Source organism: Myxocyprinus asiaticus, chromosome 50, assembly GCF_019703515.2.
Source record: "Myxocyprinus asiaticus isolate MX2 ecotype Aquarium Trade chromosome 50, UBuf_Myxa_2, whole genome shotgun sequence".
Lineage (NCBI taxonomy): Eukaryota > Metazoa > Chordata > Actinopteri > Cypriniformes > Catostomidae > Myxocyprinus > Myxocyprinus asiaticus.
The window spans coordinates 16,040,532-16,063,870 of record NC_059393.1 but is presented as its reverse complement, the minus strand read 5'-3'; the positions used below and the strand labels follow the sequence as shown (position 1 = coordinate 16,063,870).

At 38.5% G+C, this 23,339-nt stretch overlaps 1 protein-coding gene across 1 annotated transcript in view; it reads right to left on the bottom strand.

Moving 5' to 3' along the window:
• Positions 1-15,696, bottom strand: part of LOC127439051 (neurocan core protein-like) — a 106,076-nt gene extending 90,380 nt beyond the window's left edge. The window contains exons 1-2 of the mRNA XM_051695075.1: positions 15,624-15,696; positions 2,993-3,385 (exon numbers count right to left, since the gene is read on the bottom strand). Coding sequence (XP_051551035.1) covers positions 2,993-3,385; positions 15,624-15,696 — 466 coding nt within the window. The remainder of the gene's footprint in view (positions 1-2,992; positions 3,386-15,623) is intronic.
• Positions 15,697-23,339: the final 7,643 nt, after the last annotated feature.

Genomic DNA, 23,339 nt, shown 5'->3' with positions numbered 1-23,339 from the left:
AATCGCTTACAGCAACTTTAATCCACAGCAAATGACAGAGGAGTTACAATAGAATGAGATCACAGTACAATAGAATAGAGGGAGCACAAGAGAAGAGTGAGATGGAATCCCAGTGCCAATTATTATTTGACCAGTGAGAGGATGGGCTTACAGTCCAATGTATAGAGAAATGTGAACCTGGGTTGCTTTTGAAATGTCCATCTGCTATTCCCAGATCATATGTTTGGAATACTGCCAGTCCTTTTTTTCCCCTACTCTACATCCCACTTCCATAACCTTCACCGTCACTCAGAGCAATTCACACCTCCTGTCCCTGGAGAACACATAAACATGAAAGGGACAAAGGAAAACCCTCAAAGCTTGGTGGTCCAATTTATTGCTGAACACTTCAGAGGGGGTCTGGAGGGGAAGATTTCAGTCTCCTAAGCAATACCTCCCATTTCTTACTCAGCCATGACAGTTACCAATGATGCCTCACTTCAAAAGGAGACCTCTCCTTTGTTTTTGTTTTTAATGGTCTTTACTTCCTTTTTTATTCTGCTTCTGTGTTTCTTCCATTTGGAGTTAAAAATATTCACTGCCTATGACAAACATCTGGGGATGCAATACAGTATGTGGGACTCACAGTCCACTGAGGGACACCACATCTTATTAAAAAAGGGGATCAGTTTTTCCACAACTTTTCTGAAGACACAATCCAACCAAGAGCAGACATATGACAATTCGGCTAAGCGCTTCTGTTTAATGTCCTAATTACATCAATAAAAACTCATTTAACAGAGTCATATGCAGTGTGTATAGAAGTACTCATCCCCCAGAACAATTTACTAGGTTAAACTATGGAACCATAATGTTTTATTAATATGTAATTACGTACATAACCATGTGATTAATTAATTGGAGTGCACCTGTGTGCAGTTATTTCACTTAATTTCAGAATAAACAAACCTGAGTGTGAGACCATCTCCACCATCTCCATCTCCACTATAGCCTTAAAATGTAAACATTTTACAGCTTAACCTGATTTTAGTGTAATAAAATCAAGGATTTACTGGTGTTACAAGGTTTACCAGATTACAGGGTATACCATTGTTATGTCACTTTGACAACAAAGTCAAAATTATTTTTGTGGTAATCAACATTATGCCACAAATACTGTAAATTGAGCTTAACTTGTATTGATCCTGGAACATTAATTTAAACAAAGAATCTGTCTAATATCAATGAACAGATCTATCAAAAATACATCCCAGTTAAGACAATGTAGAACAACTGCAAAGTTGCCTTGAATTGGCTGTCCTCCAGAAATCCAAGTAAGAAGATAGTAAGGAAGGCCACCTCGACTACAGGCCACTGGCAACTCTGAAGTTGTTGCAGTCCTCCACAACAAAGATGAGAGAAACAGTGTATGAGACATCAACAGCTCATGCACACTTCATAAATCTTGCAGGAAAGAGCCTTTGTTAAAAACTCAGCTGGAATTTGCCGAAAGGCATGTAAGAGACTCTACAATTTGGAGGGGGATTTTGGGTGAGCACTGGGACTTGGCAGATGTTTCTTCTTCCCAGATACAAGACAATCACCCCCAACTTATAGAGCGAAATTCATAATGGAGCCTTATAAACGTAAAAAGTTAATATCCATTGGCTTAAATCAATCCAAATTATCTGTGTAATAACTTAAATTGCACTTGGTAATTTTTTCCTCATTAAAAAAGTTGTACTCTTAAATAAATTAATTGCAATTTTGGAATATATGTATAAAATCATAGCCACTCACACAAGATGAAGACTCCAGACATATCAGTAACATTATAAAAGCTGTTTTATTTCAACATTAAAACAGTTTTATTCTACATGGAGGTGGTCCCCTCATGGGGGCTGCCTATGGAGCCAGATTTAAAAATAGAACATTTTGCAAACAAACACAATCCACTTTGCAAAGGAAAACTCGACTCTCAAACAAACACGATTTGCAAATGCAAAGGGCCATTTGAGAGAAAATGCAATCAGTGGGGCCTGGGTAGCTCAGCGAGTAAAGACGCTGACTACCACCCCTGGAGTTGCGAGTTCGAATCCAGGGCATACTGAGTGACTCCAGCCAGGTCTCCTAAGCAACCAAATTGGCCTAGTTGCTAGGGAGGGTTGAGTCACATGGGGTAACCTCCTCGTTGTCGCTAAAATGTGGTTCGCTCTCAGTGTGGCACATGGTGAGTTGTGCGTGGATGCTGCGGAGAATAGCGTGAAGCCTCCACACGCGCTATGTCTCCGTGGTAATGCGCTCAACAAGTCACGTGATAAGATGCGCGGATTGATGGTCTCAGACACGGAGGCAACTGAGATTCATCCTCTGCCACCTGGATTGAGGCGAGTCACTACGCCACCACAAGGACCTAGAGTGCATTGGGAGTCCTGTGTCTTTTGGCACAATTTTCTCAACCACAGTCCTGATTTTCTCACAAATGCATCAATGATTTTCTCACAAATGGGCTGAGCCACATCCTCTTTTAAAACAGAGGACTTCATAATTCTCTACTCTATTTCTTCCTCTCACACAAACACACATGCACACATTGCAGTGCATATTGGCACTCGCTTGCTAAACTAAATCTAACTACATCTTACTTTTGGCAGAAATTTGAGCATGCAGCAAATGTAACAGCTGTTTGGTCTGTGTCGGTCTCTGATCTGATAGTGACTCCTTTATGGAAAACAGCAGCAGATGTGCAGGAAAACGAATCCTTGACACTGATGACTATAACTATACCAGTTTTTCAGATTAAATAATAGTCTATATCTAGTCATTTTGTGAGCAAATTTCAAGCCTGAAAACCCAATACTGAGGCAAGTTAATTGCAAGACTACTTTTTCACAAAAAAACAAACATTAAAATGAAAGAGGTCAGCTGTACACACCATCCAGCTTTATCATAAATCAAATAACCCCTATAATCACAGCTGTGTATATTAGTATTCTGTGGTGCACAACATTACCCGTGACCTGGAGGGGCACCAAATCTTGTTCGTCATTGATGCCGACCACAACCTCACAGCGGTACATTCCAGAGTCGCTGGATCGTAGGCCTGTCAGTGCCAAGCTGGCATTGTAGCGGTTCTCTGGGTACCCTGGCAAGGTTACGCGGCCCTGGAAGGCTTTCTTCACCTTGATTATATTGTCTTTAGCCACCAGAATTGATTGTTGCTTCTGTAGACCATCTGGTCCACGTTGGCCCCACAGTTTAGTCCACTTGATGCGGGGAGGTTCGTTAGAAGGACTCGGGCGCAGGGTGAATACACAAGGCAGGAGGGCCGTACCTGACAGAGGCTCCTGGACCCTCTGGTGGGTCACCTTATGCATGTTCACCACAGTGTCACAGCTCACCGTGCCTGGGAAAAGAGAAAAAGAACAAACATCTAGGAGATGCGGAGAGTAATTAGACTATTTTTTTTATTTTTCCAGTGCACAGCTGGAATTGGAAGGTATTGAAAAAGAAGCTAAATCAAATTGTTGTTTGAATGATTGGCTGTTTGTTTGTTTTTAATGCCATTCCCCTGACCCTGACCGTGAACCTAACCCATGCCAGCCAGGCTATTTCTAATGGCGAAATCCAGGGTGAAAATATAAAAATAGGTCAAAGAACTAAAATCCTATATAAGATGTTTAAGTTTTTGTTTTTCATAAAAACTAAAAAAATTATTCTGGACTGACTTTGATGAAAACAATCTTTCAAGGGTTGAATAAGAAAGAGCCCACGAGTAAGGAAGTGTCTACGATATTAACACATTAGATAACATTCTACATTCGTTATTTTGCCTGGCTATGTTCAGAATTGCATTCTGTCATATTACTGTTACTATTTCTGCAGTTTATAGCATGCATACTGTGCATAGTATGCAAATGTTCTGTTTGCATAGAATATCCATATTACTTAAGCTACTACATTCGTCAAAAAGTGCAGTATGCAACAGAACAGACTTAGCAGAATACTGTTTCCCAAAATAAATTCCACCCAACTTGACCTTCCATTTTCTATGACGAATCGACCAAAAGTTAAAACAACCACAATTTTTAGCCTGGTCTCATGAATTTACGTGAGCATTGCGTTTTTGTTTTTGCAGAACTGAAATTATGTGCTTCATTAAACATTTAGCTGCAGTTTTCAAGTGAAATGTCCAGCTGATTTTTAAGGTGAATTTTAGATGGAGGTTTTAATAAGTAAAACATACCTCCCTAACCTAAAACTTTACCCTAAATCTTACCAATAGTGTCCGGAAAGATAAATGAGAGTTTAACAAAATAGACACCCTTACCCTTAACCAACACCTAACCCTAACCGATAGTGTTTTAATATGCAATAAAAAAAGAAAAAAAAAAGAACACACACATTAACTGAAGCAACCACGTCAATTTGTGTCTCTTGACTCGCTTCTATGCCACTTTCATTTTCGTGTGCGTTTGCCTGTCAAGCCCAAAGTCCAATGCTCTATTAGGTGAGCTACCAAGCAAGCTAAAAGCATAGTAATAAGTGTGTATATGTAGGTGGGTCTGTAATACAAGTGTTAATATGTTTCGTTTTTCAAATCTTGCGTCAAAGTGTTTTGATATCATAACATAGCGGGGGTGAGTAATAGAGTGAAAAATAAGTTTTTATAAAATCAAAATCAGCAATTGTACTCGTGATTTATGTGACAATGATTAAACCATACAGTTGTTGTAGCGCCCTCTAGTGTTCATTTCACCAGGAAACTGCAGCAAACTTAGAAAGCGGCACGTACAAGTCAGTTTGCAAAAATATATATGGAGTAACGTTCATTCTATGAGACCAGGTTGACAATTTTAAACATCTTTTCTTTATTCATTACTTGACTGAACTGCGAAAAGTTAACACATTTTCACACAAATTTATGTTCAGGCCACATTTGACCAGTTTAGGGTTAAAAATACTGAAAAACTATTCCTAATGTTGCATTTGGTCAAAATGCATTTGGATTGTCCACAATGAATGAATAAATTAATAAAAAATTAATAAAAATTTTTTTACTAAATTGTAATGATACGTGTTTATATTTATGCAATGTCAGGATGTTTTGGGTAATTACTAAGGTGTTGCAAGATGGTTTGCAAGGGCATCTCTAAATGGGTGCAAGATGGTTGCTTACATGCCCAAATCAAAAGAAACTGTCCCCAAGTCTTTATGATATCCAGATCCCTTAATGTATAGGGACCATTTATTTCAATGGATTTTTCGCTCATTTTTCATTTATATACTCAAATAAAAATGATGTCATTAGAAGTATTCAAATTATCATCTCTTTTTTCTATTCAAAATGAAGGGTTTACTGTATATACTACAATAAAACAACTGTACCACCATTGATACATAGGTAGTGTTCTTTCCATATTAAATGTTACTTTAAAAAGCTTGTATTTAGTGTGAAAAACAAACCTATGGCAATGCTCATGTTTAAAATCAAAAAGGAGATGCTGTATATCTACTGTACTCTACCGGATCTTTTTTTAAAACAGTTTAAAACAACAAAACAGTTAAGTTACTGTATATTCAACTTTACAACTTTGTTGCCATGACAATGTAATACTGTAAACCCTAAAATGACAGTGCAAATGATGATTTAAACAACTTTACAGCTCAAATAAAACACAAGTTTTGACAGAAGAATTCATGTGCTTTTATAAAATTATAAGCTTCACATTTCTGCTTTTAAACCCTCCAAAAATGGGCCCCATTCAATTCCACTGTAAGTGCCTCACTGTAACCTAGTTTTTCTTTTCTTTTTTTTTTTTTAAAGGAGGGACGAGTCTAAATACATTTTTGTGGAAATCAACATTATGCTACAAATGCTGTCGATTGAGCTTAACTTGTATTGAACCCCTAATATTCCTTTAAACATGCAATGTAATAAGGCCATGTGATAACAATGTATCATACGACTGTTTGAAACATTTATCATTGCAAAATGTATATTATTTTACATACTATTTTGTAATAAATAAGTAGTATACAGTGCAACTGTGCAGTATGCAGTAAGCAGTAGTGTAATATTCCATTCCGTACAACTAGTACAGTGATGCACATGCAAGGTTAACAAAACAAAATCCCACGATCCTTACAGAAAGTTTGACTGCCTTGAAAAACTCCCCTATTTTAAGTTTGATTTATTGATAAAGAGCAATATAAACATACATAAGGATTTGTGTAGTTTAAGAAAGACATAAGTTGTTTTTGCTACACTCAATACCAATAAATTATACAATAGTACATAATATATTATTTATACTCTCCCTATTACAGTGTATTTACAGTGCAACTTATAAATTCAGCAAACCTTGCCAGCAGTAACCGTATAAATCAATGGAGTTATTACATTGGTAATAATCCTGTTTGCCTCAGGGGTGGAAAAATCAATAGGTGGCTTAAGGAAAAAGGAGGTTGATGCATAGACTAAACACAGATTCTTTCTTACCCACATGTTAAATGCAATTCCTATTATGTACACTTGCATGAAAGCTTATCACAGTGCACACAGCACGCTTCATTCTCACTTGCATATGGGAAGGTGACTGAATGAATGACATAGCGGAAGAAAAGAGAGCACCAACTATTCTGAGCAATATAGTTAAAATTCATTGATTTATTTTCATTAGAGTCAACTTTCGCTCACCCCACATGTCTGGACATGCCTCACCATTATTTGATTTCATTTCATGTAAAAATGGGAGTCTTTTACCAGTTGAGGAGAGGGAAATTTCATCTCCCCGATCCATCAACCACCCATCATAATTAAGTGAAAGAGAATGGACAGCTTGGTGGTGGCAATGGCTTTATCCTGGTTTAACGTGTGTTTTTTTTTTCTTTTCTTTTCCATTTACTTCAAATGGCTTTGAATGGATGCTTTGCTACACTCCATCTTTCTTAGAGACATCATTCTCCATGTCCTCCACTCGATTACAGCCTTTCTGCAGGCAACAAGAAACATTATGGTTGCCATCAAGCACATGTCACCCATTAAACAACAAGCGTTGTATGAAAACATAATAAAAGGGTTCTAAATGTACTTCATAGTCATCCATAGCTCTTGCAGATGAGAATCAATAATGCAAAATAAACTTGCGTTAAAAACATCCACACGCTCATGGAATGCTAAATGTGTCATTTATTTGCTTAGAAGTCTCATGTGGTGTTGTTGCATTACTACAGAAAAATTGCCTTGTTAACAAAATCTGCTGTTTTTCAACAGACTGTTACTAATACTGTTATCAATACCCATAACTAAGTTGGTCAGAAAAGCTGATAAATGGGATGATAGGTTTTAAAATGTATTTATTAAATTTGTTTTCTTTTTAAGAAAATGTTCTTATTATTTCCTTATTGTGACAAAGAGGCGATAGTAGTGAAATTAAATAAAATCCCAGATGCAGTTTACTCTGCCACCAAAATCCCAATAAAACCAGAAAAAATTCAGATTTAATGCATAACGCAGGACTTTTAACCAACAAGACCGAAATACACAAGGACTCTTATTTTGAAATGTCTGTGCTCCCAGCTGCTCACACAAAGCAATAAAGCACACAGAATATGCACTCTTGCATTCACCTTCAACAGGGGTGTCCAAACTTTTTCAGTAAGGGGACAAATGTGGAAAAAAATAAGGTGGCATGGGCCGCATCGCTGTGATAATAAAAATAAAAAGGCTAGATGCTACTACATCTATGCATAATCTTTATATTCTACATTTAATATAATGCAAGTTTTGATCATAATTTGTACTCTATGGTATGCTCGTGAAGGCTGTACACGTAAATAAAGGACAAGGTATTTTACTCACATAGAACACTGTATATGGAACAGTGATGTATCTTATATGAAATATTATACTCACTTATTCACATTTTTATCTTTTTGGCATCCCTTCAGTTCCACTGCAAAGCACAAATAGAGCAGTGTCTGAGCAGTGTCGGGTGTGACCCATCCAGGGCCACCAGTAATGGGGGACAACTGGACCTTTTGTCCCGGGCTTGAGTCTGTTCCATATTGTAGAGCGCATCTAAACGCGTTCAGCGGGAGACACGGATATAAACACGGTGACAGCGCGCAACAGCGAAAGCAACCGGGCACCCATCACAATAATCAGAATCAGATTACATTTTCCTGTTATGAAGTGATGCAAGGAATTACTCTTTATTTTTCAACTATTCAACAGTTGTTTCTGTTCTGTTGTTAATTGCGTTACAAATATGATTTTAATTTGATCAAAATAAGGGATGTCCTGATACCATTTTTTTTTTTTTTTTGAGAACGAGTACAAGTACCGATACTTGCTTATTGCTTATTATTTTATCTTACTTTTATGACATTTATTTCAAATTTATGATAAAAATGGTGTTTAAATAAATGAATTGATTAAAACTTTATCAAATAAAAGTACAGCAATTCATTTTCAACATGATATTGTATTATTTTTTATCAAATAAAGTGCTGCATAAAAGAACATCACAGATGTCAGATATTGCTTAAATATAATAAAATTACAATTGATTTATTATTAGTAGTAGCAGTGGTAGTAGTATAGTGAACATTACATAACTATACAGTAGTGATCTATTTCTTTTGTACTTTTTCTCTTTAAATTTATTTATTTATTGGTGGAGCTTTTATTTTGAAGTGTTTCTGTGTTGTTATTACCACAGAGCTCTGACGTTATGGCGGTAGCTTCTTAATCTGGAAAAGCCAGTCGCAATGTGATTCAAAGTGATAATTAAACCGCAAAAGCGACCATCTCAGTAGAGATGAAGGCAGCCCACTCTTCTAACTATAGCTGATGAACACCACTTATCCTCTGTCCTCTGAGGAATGGACTGTACATAGATGAAAAAGCTACCCAGCAAGTGCTTGACATCAATGCGAGGGGTAAATGGAGTTGCAATTTTCTTGTTCAATCAAGACACACCATCTTCAAAAACATGTTGTGCGGCAAATCGGTTAGCCAAGAGGAATGATTCGATTTGAGTGTGTTCTGAAGGTTAGATTGATGTTGAGGGTCCAGAATAAGTGGTGGTGGTCACGGAAATGTCCTGCACTAGAGTTTATTGTGATCCTATGGGATTTCAAGAGGTGAAAAAGAGTGGAATGGATTTGTATGTGTAGTATTGTGAAACAGAACTGAGCTCTTGGGGGATAGATTCCTCCTCTCCGGTTCTTCTGCCATGAGCTCTTGTCTCCAATACAAAGCCCACACTTTCCATCCTTTCAGTCCATCTCCAGGGAAGTAATGCTTCTGATAAGGAAAAGGTGCTGGAAATACCTTCCCGTTGCCTGACTTCATGCTTGAGGAGAGCGTAAGCCAAAAAGTTTGATTCGCAAGACTGCAGAGAATGAATTTGTTTCCCAAAGCACTCAACGCAGAACCATGTGCAAACAGCTCAGGAATCCTTATTGCATCAATGTAGGTTGCTTAGATGCATTTAAACAGATATGTAGTGAATTAGGCTGCTCTCTAGATACAGTTAAAAATAAACTGTGCTAACCTTTTACAAGATTGTTTCTTACTTCCTTCTGTAGAATTTTGTTCCAAGCCTGGTCGAATTTGCCAGATTAAATAAAAAGAAATCAATTGCAGATACCTGCTTTAAAAAAAAGAAATTACACCTCGGAAGCAAGAACAAAAATTGCTTTGGTCCCAAATGGGTAAATAATGAATGTACGAAGCATGGGAGAAGCATAGAAGATATAGCAAATCTGCATTTAGATGGAAATGTTTTAACAAGCATAACCCCCTGGAGATCGTCCTTTTGTTTGAAAATTTGCCATTGTTTTTAATCTTTCCTCATCCAGCTGAGCACAAGTCAATATAGAGTAAAAATCCTGAAGGTTTTGTGGGTGGGGGGTGTAAAAGCTGCACTAGCGAGAAGGTGGGTGCATGATGCACTCTTTTTGCGAAGGAAATAAATATGAAAAAATAAAGATGGAGAGAGACCAAACCCGCCACTTCTCGTCCAATCCGCATGTATTAAGATTGCTGACTATTGTCGCATTTGCTGTCTTCTCCGAACACCTGAAATGCATTAAGTGCTGTCAGAAGCGTTTATCTACACAGAGCAGAAAACACAAAGCAACAGCACTCAAATACATCTCCAAAGTTGGATCCTTTTTCTTTCTCCTGTTTTTCTTTTCAGGCTAATGTAATTGGTGGCTTGCTGACAGTGGCCCCAATGTTTTCAATTACCCAGCAGCCACGAAATGACTGATCGACTGCGGTCCGGGGTTATGCTGACAATAACCATGTCATCTTCTACAGTGATATTTGAGGGATTTTATGAAGTGATGTGCCTTTTATTACCACTCCGACCAAAAGGAACAACACAATTAATGCTTTTACGCTAAGATACTAAAGGAAAGAAAATTACATTGTACTTGTGGTGATTCTGTTCCCCATTAACAGACCTTAAATGAGCCCAATACAGTCACATAGACATCAGCCACCCACCTTCTTCACTTGACCTTCCTCTGAACAAAAGCAAGACACATCGACTTTCACACACAGACAACCTTCGCTGATGTTAATGTGAGCGGCGAACATTAGCTACATCCTTAAACATCCTTTAAAGTTTGCCGTGGTAACAGAGAGACCAAGAAGAGATAAATCGATACAATATTGACACAATTGCAAATTCGTATGTGTATTGCAGTCTCTCTTCAGTAGGGTTGGGATCAGAGAACCAGTTCTTATTCACAACCATTTCCATTTTTAAAAAATACCGGAACATAAACATTTTCATGACTTTCTTTCTCAAACATGCACTCTTCTGCCATACTGAAATACTCTAATGGTGTTTCCTCCTAACACTCCGTTAAACAGGAACAATGCAAAGATATTTATGGTAGTCTACATTACATTTAAGCTGTTTTTGAAATTGTATATTTATGTATTTCAATGCACTTATTTATTTAATGCACATACATTGTTGACTAAATGGGGGAAAGACGTTTCATAGTTTCAATAATGTTTCTGTCTCCATTTATATCACTCCTCTGAAGGGTTTGAAAGGGGTGACTGCACATCACTGGCGTAAACACATTTTGCAAGAATCAGGCAACAGCCTACTGAGGACAGTAAATTCTTATTTTCAAATATTTTTTCCTCAAAGGTGCTAAAAGAATCGTTGATGGAACCATTCAGGAATCAGAATCATTAAATTAATTCTGATTCCCATCCCTCCTCTTTTGTGCCTTGACAGGTATCCATGGGTAGGGGGTGGGCAAACATTTACAAGCTACCACATGACAAATTGGCCATTTTTGTCAATGTGCCATGCCAAATGTAACAGTAGTATCTTCCCTCTGCTCTTTCATTTAGTACTTAACCACAGGGCAAGATTCTGCTTAAGTCCTGCTGCGTCAAATTGTGCAAAAGCACTCACATTGTAAGCGCCCTCTGAGCTAGTCGCGATCATGTGTCCAGGCATTTGTGGCAAACACGGCAAAAGTTCACTATAACTATATAAATCAATGTGTGCGTCATCTCCACTGAATCATGAACATTAAGAAGGACTGAGGTTTGTTTCAGTCTTAAGAGATACGCCTCTGGTGTATCTCCTTTGCCGACACAGATATGACATACTCCAAGATCATAGCTTAAGATGCATAAATCGTTGGATTAAAAATGAACAGGTGTATTTATGGCAGAAACAATAATCTTTTGTAATGACATTCCCATTCTGAAACCATCTTGCATGAGATGCTCTCCCCCGGAAACCCCCAGAGGTTCCCACTATAGTCGTAGCGTCATGAATATTAACTGAGCCCAGAGTGTCTGTGCTCAATATCTCCTTGTCTTCCTCTGACTATTACCTCAAACAAACATACGCACATAAAAAACTCCAAGTCCAAAGGCTTGACTACATTTCCAGCCCTATGCTACTGTAGGGTATTGCACATTTATCCAGTGTGATTCAGGGCTGCTATTGCTTCCAAAAAGACCCCATTAGATAAACACTACACCCCCCCTTCCCCCCACATCCCCTCCACCAATTTCCATTTTTCAATAAATAAACTGGTGGGTACATGATGTGAGTGAGGAATCTTCAAAAATGTATTTAACATGCATGGCGACAAAGTGTCCTTATTTACACCACAGGCATCCCATGGGGTAATGGGAGCAGTTTTTGATGGAGAGACTTCAGGGAAGTAAAGAGGGCGAAGAAGAGAAGGCAAATCTTTATGCAGATTATGCACAGCAGGCTGTGCATGCAATCTGCCCATTTCTCGCTTACTGCGGAGGAGCTGCCGATGCAAAGAACGAAAGGGGCGGGTGGTTCTCCACTATCAGGCCCAGGCAAAACTCCACTGTGTATTCCAATCAATTGGTGCAGATGGCAGGTGGATCACGGACCAAGAAACCACGAGAAACCAGTGCTGCCGAGGTCTGGCTGGTCTGCAACTCTGCAGCTGCCCGATAAGAAACTGGTCTAGCTTGAGATCAGTGGAGGCCAGTCTGTGAAACAGTGCATGGTACAAGGCCTTGAGACTCAACTGGGACTCAACTGGCTTTCATCTTTGGCATATATTTGTTTTTATTTTAGTCATTATATTTGTCAGTTGACGATAATGTCCTTTAAATTTAATCAATGTTTTGTCATGTCACATTTGTTAATTTTGGTAATTTTACTGCTTTAAAGGGGACCTATTATGCAAAATTCACTTTTACATGGTGTTTGAACATAAATGTGAGTCAGCAGTGTGTGTTCACAACCACCCTACAATGTTAAAAGTCCACCCACTCCTCTTTCTTATATTTCTATTAATCAAAAACAGTGTCTCAAAATGACTGGTTTTGGTATCCGCTCTAAAGTGATGTCACTTTAGAGCAGGCCACGCCCATGACTGGTGACGGACTCCACCCTATTATCATAGATCCTCCCCTGAGAGATCGACACACAGTACGCCATTTTTTTCTGCGCTGGAGCAGCTACAGTGAGAAGAATAATGTCTCAACTTCATAAGCAACATAAGTGTTCTGTTGTTGGCTGTAAAAGTGAACATATGTGTCTTCATGTACTCCCGGCATCAGAGCCACTGAAGACGCAGTGGACAAGTTTTGTTTTTGAAGAAAATGTGCTACAAAACATACCAAAATTCGTGTATGTTTGTGCAAATCATATTACACCGGACTGCTTTGTGAATGAGGGTCAATATAAAGCAGGATTTAAAAAAAAATTTGACTCTCAAGCATGGATCAGTACCAACTGTTCGTGTTCCAGCTTTATATCCTGAAGATGTAAGTATCGCACTTTATATTTTGTTTGCAAATCGCCTTTCCGAATGTGCTTGTTAGCTGATTCCACGGCTAATGCAGCTAAAGTTACCATTGTCTCTGATTGTATTCACGGAGACCAGAGCTATGTCGTTATAGCTTGTTTGCACATGATGTCATGTCACTGCGTTGCTGTGGCATGAAATGCAGATGGAGGGCAGGAAGTGATTTTCTACATATGAAGCACTATCACAAACTCAAAATGCCAATGCTTTGTGACGTTTACGGTTGCTCATACATATATGGCTGAACTCCGGTATTTGCGGTGTCAGTCATATTGGTTCTGATTTGTTGTTGCTATAGTATCCGAAGCACGAGCTGTAAAGGCACAGCCCTCTTCCGGAAAGGGGCGGGGAGCAGCAGCTCATTTGCATTTAAAGAGACACACACGAAAACAGCATGTTTTTGATTCCACCCAAAAAGAGGCATTTACAACATGATATAATAAATGATCCGTGGGGTATTTTGAGCTGAAACTTCACAGACACATTCTGGGGACACCTGAGACTTATATTACATCTTGTAAAAAGGGGCATAATAGGTCTCCTTTAAATTGCATATAGTTTTAGTTAAAGAAAATAAAATATTTCATATGGCACTTATAAGTAACTCGGCAGAATGGGGTCAACATCAGAGTAATGGAACATTTGGTAGCATCATGTCGAGTTAATGTGTAATCGTGTTGCATATTTTGGTTGACGATAATGTGTCAAAGGCTTTTTCACTTTGTCAGTGTTCAGCTCTACAAATCCCAAGTACAAATCCCCAACGTAGCTACTATGACTGGATTATTTGAATTAATTCTTTGTGTTTTTTCTTTAAAAAAAATAAATACAATTGTTTGTGCTATGTTAATATCGTGTGGCTTTTTTTTCTCATCTTATTTTCATGAACAGTATGTTCAAGCAGGGCTTGGCCAGTGTACGACATGCATTTGACCATGTAGGATTCGCTGTACTGTCATGCTGCACCAAGCGAGAGTCTCTCCATAGCCCGTGAGCTCAAGTTTTGCATCAGCTTCTCTCTTTTCATGGATAAGTGCACACGCTTGCACAGGAACGTGGGCACAATATCACCGTTGCTGAGTGCTAGTGCAGGCATTAGAGTGAGTGATGACAAGTCTTTAGGTGGCATTGTGAGGAAATGAGACTTTCTGCAGATAAAAGTGCTCTTCATGCGCTTTCTATTTACTGCAGATGGAGGCAGCAGAGGGTGGAATCCAGCAGCGGGGATTTATCACCGATGCCTAAAAAGCCTCATCAGTGTCTGGTCAGGGAAAGGTGTGCTACGGTAATTACCAGAAGATGAAAGGATAAAGGCTAGGGTATACTCGGTTTTTCCACATGACGTTCTGTCTCATGACGATACAGCACTCAGCATTTTCAAAGTATACTCTTTTGAGTATGAGCCAGTATGGACGGATTCAATGCAAGTGCATTAGGACTGTTTTGCGATACTCTTTTAGGCCAGTCAATGGCAGGCACATGTGCAGACAACCAAATTCTTTTTAGCAAGTCAGTCCACTGGCAGCCATCTTTTGAACTCTCCTGGGAGGCTATTTCCAGTCTTGACAGTGCAGCTCCTATCTACTTGAATGGGGGAACACCGAAATCTCAAAAATGGTTGGTCAAGATTACGATCAAAGAACATAAATTAAATCAGCAGTAAAATCTGACAATGCTGGTATCATAAATTGTGCTTCTTAACCTCAGATTACACTAAAAAACTTTTTCCCAAGCTTGTATAGCTAAAGCGCATGTGCATTCTTGAGATGATTGACAGGCAATGTCTGGATCTAAAAGGTGATTGGCTCTTTTACCTGTAAGGTGTGACTTCCTTTCTACATCCGTTGACCATTAGGTGCTAGAGCTTCTTGGTTGAGCATTCCATTTTCTTCCATATATTTTATTAGAAGTTAGTCTCTGAACAATATGTACAGAGGCCGACTGTCCTTGTGTAACTAAATGTGAATCAAGATGTAGTAGCATGCAGAAAACTAAAGTATACTTTGGCCTTAAGAAAATTATATGGCACAGGCAAAAGCCAGGGTGTGGAGTGTCTTTAAAGATAACAAACTCTCCTGTCAGGTTAGGTCGCTCTAGCCTGAGGGGAGCCAGGGCTAACAGGAACTGTTCTGGAGGACCAAGAGCACAAAAAGTCCTCATATTCTAACCATTGTCTGGCCTGGAACATCTAGCAGCAGGATATTTAGGATATGTTTTGATTGACAAGTGTGCTTCCCACGACCAAACAGATAAGTATAAATGAATGCTTAGTTTCAGGAGATATGACTCACCATGTTCTAGGGTGAAGAGCAGACACACAGCCAAGAGAGACTGTAGCCCAGTCAAGCGGAGCTCCCCCAGCATCCTAAAGGGGAAAGACAGAGAGGTGGATAGATTGAAATACAGTATCAATCATGTGAAAACTAATAATAATCAAACAATCAACAGACTATTGCTATTGCTCATACTTAAGGTTAGGGATTTGCGCAAACCCCTAAATCCAGGGGTTAAATTGGGAATTTTGAGCAGGGTGAACCTTAACACCCTAAGACTGCCACCACGTTTATTTCCACTTGGAGCACTTGTTGTCTATTGTTTTTGTAATCTAACTGGAAAAGGAATGCCATTAAGTCACCACTTATTAACAACAAAGTTCTACTGCTGAAATCGGTCTGTGCTTGGCAAAATTCAAACCACTTCCCCCAGTGGCCAAAGCTGGAAGTGTTGTTGGACGTATGTGCACGTGTGAGCATAGTGTGGTGTCAGGGGTGTAGAGTTAACCCCTCCAATAATCAAAACAGACAAACCACTTACAGGCTCTTTTGGCAGCCAATAAACTGTGATGAATAGGCGCTGTTAAAAATACCAAATTTTCAAAAGATTATTGGAGATTTGGGCTTCTATAAATTTCCATCGGTGGATCAGGACAAACTCAGGATTTGTAATATTTTATGGATCACATCACTGTTATCACTCTAATGAGACCAGAGTCCCCTGCAGGTGCTGTTGGTAGATTTAAACTTTTTACAGAGCATTCGCACAAATTCTGATCGCAAGTTCAACTGAAATCAGCTGTTATTAAGTTTCAATATTGAATATGATGATATTAAAGTCAAATACAAATATTTACTGTATGTGGACCAGTAATTTAAAGAGTAAAGATGCATATTGCATGTCTGATGGTAGTTTTCATTTTTATGCATCACATTTCTAAGGCTTTAGAAGTGTGTTAAATGTATGAGGATATGTATTCATCAACTTGTTACATTTCCAGCTAAATCACAAAGGCCTGAAACAAGTTAGAACTGGTTTTGCCAATAGTACAGAAAGAACCTACAAATATTTCTTCACTGTAAACCATAGATATCCCTTTATATAACTTTATATTAACATAAAAAGCATGATTACATTATATAATGCTTAAATTATGATTAAAACTGCAGTGCTGCTCAAATCCACCATTGAAATCAGAGTAATTTCATCTATAAACTGCTCAGAAGGAAAACCTTAATTGGGTTCCCATGGCAATTGTACTGTATAAATACATTCTGAAATTTCCTGTCTGTAAAGACAAACATTAGAAAAGGGAGAAGGGGACACACTATAAAAATCTTCCACAAAAAGGAGGTAGACAGGTCAAATTACTACCATTCAATAAAGAAATATATTTCCAATAATAACATCAAGCTAATAAGACAAATCCCTCAACCTAGTTTTTATTCTTTTAGGCTGCCAAGTAGACAAATGTCTGACAACTCCATTACATATTATTGTAGGCAGAAAGTCTTTAGTACAAACTGAGTTTGAGAGAGAGACAAAGGGCCTCTCAGTAAATAATAGATGCAGCGGATTCGACTCGCTGTGGCCAAGGGCGAAATACAAGCCACTGTCTGAGAGATAGGACACGGATAACTGGTGGATGTTACCGCAGCCCCATTCACCTGCTCTAAGTCAAAGACGTGTGCAAGGACAAACAGAGAGACAAGCTTCCCACTGCGTCAAAATAAACAAGACAATTGGTTCATTTGTGACTACACAGTCAATTAATGTCTTTAAATTAATTTGATCTCATTTGATGGGTTAAATGAATGGCATCATTATAGCTACGGTCATTGATTGACTGAGAGGTATGATAAAGACTGCGGAATGGATTCCCTTTCCATTTTTCAGTAATGTGAAAGTATGCTGGCTTTGAAACAAACTGATACACAGGTTTTCCTCAGCAGGCATAACCTAGTGCTTAGAAATCTGGGCTGGGCGGAGAGTTCTCCCATCAATGTGCGCTGCCCGGGGGCTTTCGTGCGCTGTCTCCGTGTTTATATCTGCGTCTCCCACTGAATGTGCTTAGATGTGCTACAATATGGAACAGCCTTGATATATATATATATATATATATATATATATATATATATATATATATATATATATATATATACACACACACACTGTATATTGCTTCTTTTTAAAGAAATAATAAAATATTTTGTTCCATTTTTGGCTTGAAAAATATTTCTGAAAAAAATATCAAAATGACTTGAAAACATATTCATCATCGTAGAGGTGCATTCAAGAATTGTAAATGTTTTGTGTGATTTGCAATTTTAATGCAGTTTGAATAACTATAAATCTAGAAAACAAAAATGAGCGTCACATTATTGACCCTTTTACCATATTTTCCTATAGCAAAACACTTAACTCTAGGTTCATCCAAGGGGACTGTAACTTAACACGACAATATTGCATGAAAGTCATGAGAGCAAAATAAATAAGGATTCTATTCCATTCAAACAATGTCTTTTCAAAGCTGTATCTTCCATCCTAATATTCTCTGCAAGACTGCAAACAATCCAGCCAGTGTCTGTCTCACTCTCCTGTTTGACTTCATCGCTCTCTACCACCTATCTGGCTTCATTCTTCTCACCCCTCTATCTCCATTCCCCAACAGGTGGAAGAACTATTTTTTCCTGTCAGTGTGACCTCCCTGCTGTCAGTTCGTAACTTCCATCTCAGCCTCCATCACAGCTGGGAAGCATAGGAGTCTATCTCTTAATTGTATCTGCAGGTTGGAGCCGTGCAGTTTTCGCTGGCTGTCACGGGCAGGTGACAGCTGACAAGCTGAGAACCTCCTACATGGAGGCAAGCATACACAAACACTGGCGCACGCACACACACACACACACACACACACACACACAAACACACATGCCAAGACCTATCTCCACACACAGCAAAGGAGTTGAAACTCAAACAAAAGAAGCACACATGCCAGCAGACAAAGAAACTAGTAGAAGAAACAGCATTCTGAGTTTAGGAATAAACATTCTCAAACAACTAGACAAGTAGAGTCCCATAGACTTCAGACTTAAGATGTTTGCAACTGCTTCTTAACGTTTATGACTGTTTTTATTGAAAAATATGTTATTTTGAAAATGCATGAATTTAAAGGCAGCCCACTGCCTCTCTACTGTGGGAAGGCATTTGTGTGCTGGCATGCACTAATCCTCCTGTTGCCCAGCCTGGTCTCTATGATCCTGGCAAAACTTCATGCAAGACCACTGTTTACTCCCACAGCCTCCGGCCTCTTTTTAGTGGTGCTTTCAATGGCAAGCATCATTATTTCTACTGCTCATACTTGGGCTTAGGGGTTGGCTCAAATAAGGAGAGGTGTGCTTTTACTTTTCTAAGTGATCTGACTCATCATTTACACTTGGCAGGAAAAAAGAAGAACAGGTATATTTTGTTTATATTAAATATAAAAAATATATTTTTGTACTGTACAAAGTTTCGCTGTACAATTTACAGCATAAGCTGAGAGAGAATTTATTTCATCTGTTACCAAAATGGACATTCTCACTGCAAAATACTCAGAATTGAATAAAATCATAACGAAATTGGAATCGAATCGAGAGTTTGCGGATCTGTATCAATACCCAGCCCTTTTGGTGTCTAGGAGAAACAATTGAGATTTCCTTCATAATTTGTATTTTCTATGGGGAGGAAAATCAAGGAAAATAAAACATGTTAATGCATCAGTCATTGGCAGTCTTGCCACTGAGTTACACACACACACACACACACACACAATTTCAATCAGGGTTGTTCTCATCTCGTCCATACTTCAGTACAAGCAATCTGCTCACACAGGAGATACGAGCATCCTTTTTCCTGTCTGATATCACATAAAAATCGGCAAGGATGTGCCGATTTTTCTTTAGCCGAAATTGGTATACGCTGACCGAATTTGAAAACATTGCCTCCAGAGGCTAAAGCAGTAAGTGTTTCAGAGCATATAAACAAGTCTGACATCCATTTATATCCAGGAGAGGTCGCCAGAAGCCAGTTGTAAACAGAATCGTTTTCAGCTGGACAGGGTGTAAAACAGTGAAGAGAAATGCATATTTTATTTAATCTACCCCACAACCAAAACCCAAATCTAACCCTAATCATTAGTGGAGGCTAAATGTAATGTTAGGGACAAAAATGCAACCTCCTTATCATGCTTGTGATTGTTTATACAAACATGATTACTTCATCTTTTGATTGGGGATTGAACTGTGGTCTCCCATGCATCTAATGCAACATGCTACCAGTCGAGCCACAAGGGAAAGTAATTATAGCTAGAAATATTCGGAGTTGCCTGTAAATGTCTTTTTTTCTGGTACATTTGCAAAGCAAACGTGGTCTTTTATCAGCTTCTTGGCTAAATACGTCTATTGCACCCATCCTTGCTTTGTCTGTACAAAGTGTGGCATTTCTCCAAGACAATTCATGAGTGGGCTAAAAGCTCACAAAGAACATCAGATCTCTATTTGTGACGCAAGACAAACACAGCCTGCCTTGAGGGGCACCATAAATGCACAAAATAAACAAATAATATGAATCATATCCATTTGTCTCTGAGAGTGTTTGTGTGTAGGAGAAAAAAAAAAGAAGAGCAAAATATAAAGGAAAATAAAAAGAAAGAAGAGGTGGTATTGTCACAAGTAGTTGCTGAGATGAGACAGGAGACGTAGGATCTATTTGCAGGCTTTAATAAAAATGACAGTGAAACAAATGGGAACTCAAAACAAAGAACTGACAAAGGACTAAAGGGTATTTATACAAACAAAAGCTAATGAGGGAATGGAAAACAGGTGAGAACAATAAGAAACATATGGCAGTGACGAGGGCAGTGCATGCTGGGTAACGCAGTCCAGGGGAACACTTCAAAATAAGAGTCCTAGGAAACACGAGGGAGACAGACTGTGACAGGTATAGAGTTGAATGCTAAAAGCGGGCATTCTGTCTATTAAAAGGGTGACACAGGAATTGGGTCAGCCAGTCTCCCTTATCAACAACACCAGACGTGCCAATCACTATGAGGCACAACCTGATCCTGGAAGTTGAGAAGAAAAGGGCAAAAAGGAAATGGAAAGGAAATGAAAGACAGGAAAAGGAAAGGAAAATGGAAATTAAATGAAATGGAAGGAAAAGGGGAAAGGATCAAAAGTAAAAAGGAAAGTGATGCAAAAGACAGGAGAGAAAGAGTAAGAAAAAGTAAAAGGAAAGAGTAAAGGAACAAGGAAAGGGAAGGAAAGGAAAGAATGGTTAAAGCTGGTGGAGGTGGTGGACCAGCATGGTATTTAAGGTGAATCCTCTCTACGTGGTGCATCTAGTCCTAGTGGGGAATTCACAACCCATGCGGGGGACCAGTATCCAAAATCTTAGCATCAGTACCCTCCTGGAAATAAAAACAGGTCTTACCAACTTAAACCATTTTGCAACATAATAGATGGTTTGTTGCTGGTCCAGCGTGGTCTGCCAGCCCTAATCAGCTTGAACAAAATGGTCTACCATGTTGATAACAGGTTGGTAGCCAGTTTGGACCAGCTAATGATCAGCTTGCACTAACTAGATATTGTGCAAAACCAGCTGCCACCTTAAGCTGGTTTCAGACTAAATTTCCAGCAGTGTTTTCAAAACACAACAAATACTGGTGACCAGTCTGTCTTTTCACCAGGGAACACAAACATTGAGCTACCAAGAGCACAAATAGCAACATTTTAAGAAGAAATATCATTAAAAAACCATTAACTCTTAGTCAAAATTTCATAAAATAAATTAAGAAACTGAGCATCAAATCTAAATCCCCATAACCAAGGATAAAATGACAAATAGAGACCATTTCATAGTGATTTATGAATTCAAATGAATACAATGGAGAAGATAAATCTGAATATCAACCAGCTTTGCATTTGGAACATACAGTGCCATGTAGAAAGTTGGATACTGTAATGTATACTTTCTCTGCCAACTGGGATGATCCACTGCAGTAAGACTCATGCAGACACATTCAGACTCGTCATTCAAACCCACCATATGGTCATATTCACAACACTGGGGATTTTCAACTCCCTGACCAGCAGAATGGATGAAAATGTAAAATGTTTGCTCATATAATTAGCATCTTTTTTTTACATTTGATTTCAGTGGATTGAAATATGACAGCCTGTATTCCACCTCATTACTGGACTTTTCATGCATGTGAATATGCAGGTGTGTGCTGCATCCGTCTCCTGTCTGGGAGCCTGTCATGTATGAGTGTGTGTTTATGTATGTGTGTATGTGCTCTTTTACTGACATGAAAGGAAGCAATTAAGCAGGAGATGGGCAGAGAGGCTGCCTGACACATTAACACTGTAGTAGTGAAAAGATGCTGTCATGCACAGACTGGAGTGGTTTTCACACATTCCATTCTGTGATCACAATGGGCTCTGATTGCCTTTAGTGCAGCAGGATGTTGCCAGTGTGTGAAAGGGGCAAACAAAAATTTGTATTTGCTGGGAGAGCGTAGGAATGTCCTTTCCTTTGACTTTTTTGTTTTTGTTGTCCTTATGATGTTCACAATCAAAGTCTCTAACCCTGTTGATCTAAAATACAAAAGTGTCTCGTCAGCTAGATGACATAGTAATTTTGCTTATTTCACAAATAATATATTTGGATGATGTAAAAACCCAGAGAGGCACAATCCCACTGAACCACAACATCTTTCTTACAGCCTGTGTCCCAATTTGCATACTAACAGTATACAAGTTACAATTAGTGCATCAAAAATAATGGTATGCCAGAGGTTCCTAGGTTGCATACTATTTCTAGTGGATTTTCAAAATGCTCTTTGGCTAATGATGCCAAAAACTCCTTGGACAACAGCATTTGTGACAGTTCTCCATTGCCTTTTTCTGTTGTAGAAAAATGGTAAAAATGCAAGGCTGCCAAAGCAGTTTTCAATTGTATTAAACTAAAATGTAATTATTGATGAAGGTAGTAAGTTTAGCTAAATGCTAATCCTTACATACCAACACAAACAATATGTGACATAAGACTGTTAATTTAAAATTTGAAATTTGAACATTCGTCAAATTTAAGACAAAAATGCACATTCGAATGCAAAACAAAATGTGTAGTAGATATGTGCTAAGCACCGACAATGACCAACATGGAGGTCTTTGGCCATTGTGTCTCGCTCTCTTATCACTCACTGTCTTGCAGTATGAGCAATGCGTTTTAATGCATTTCCTGTGTCAGGAAAGTAATTACATTTTGAAAAATGCATCTCGAGATCCCCTGAGTGCACCTGGGCTCACATACATGCTGTTACCTCGGTGTAGGAAAGAAAATGACGCTTCACAACTAAGTTGTGAATATTACTACGGTACTTACAACAAGTTTACATAGAACTGTCTATTGTTGACCATTTCTTTTCTTGTTTTACTTTTTTACTTAAGATTTGAGAATATAAACTGACTTAAATCTTTAAAATTTGAAATTTTATACACTTCAGTTTAAAACAAATTGCATCTTTGTTAACATCCTGTTGTGTTCTTTGAAATAAACAATATAACCCGTTGTTGTTTGGTTTATATTTTTTGCGCATCCAGAGTTCAGTGATGTGCTTAAGTGTAAACAGAGTGCTTCAAAAGTGCGTAAATGTAAGATTATTGTGGATGTGCAACATGTAGTTCAAGTCA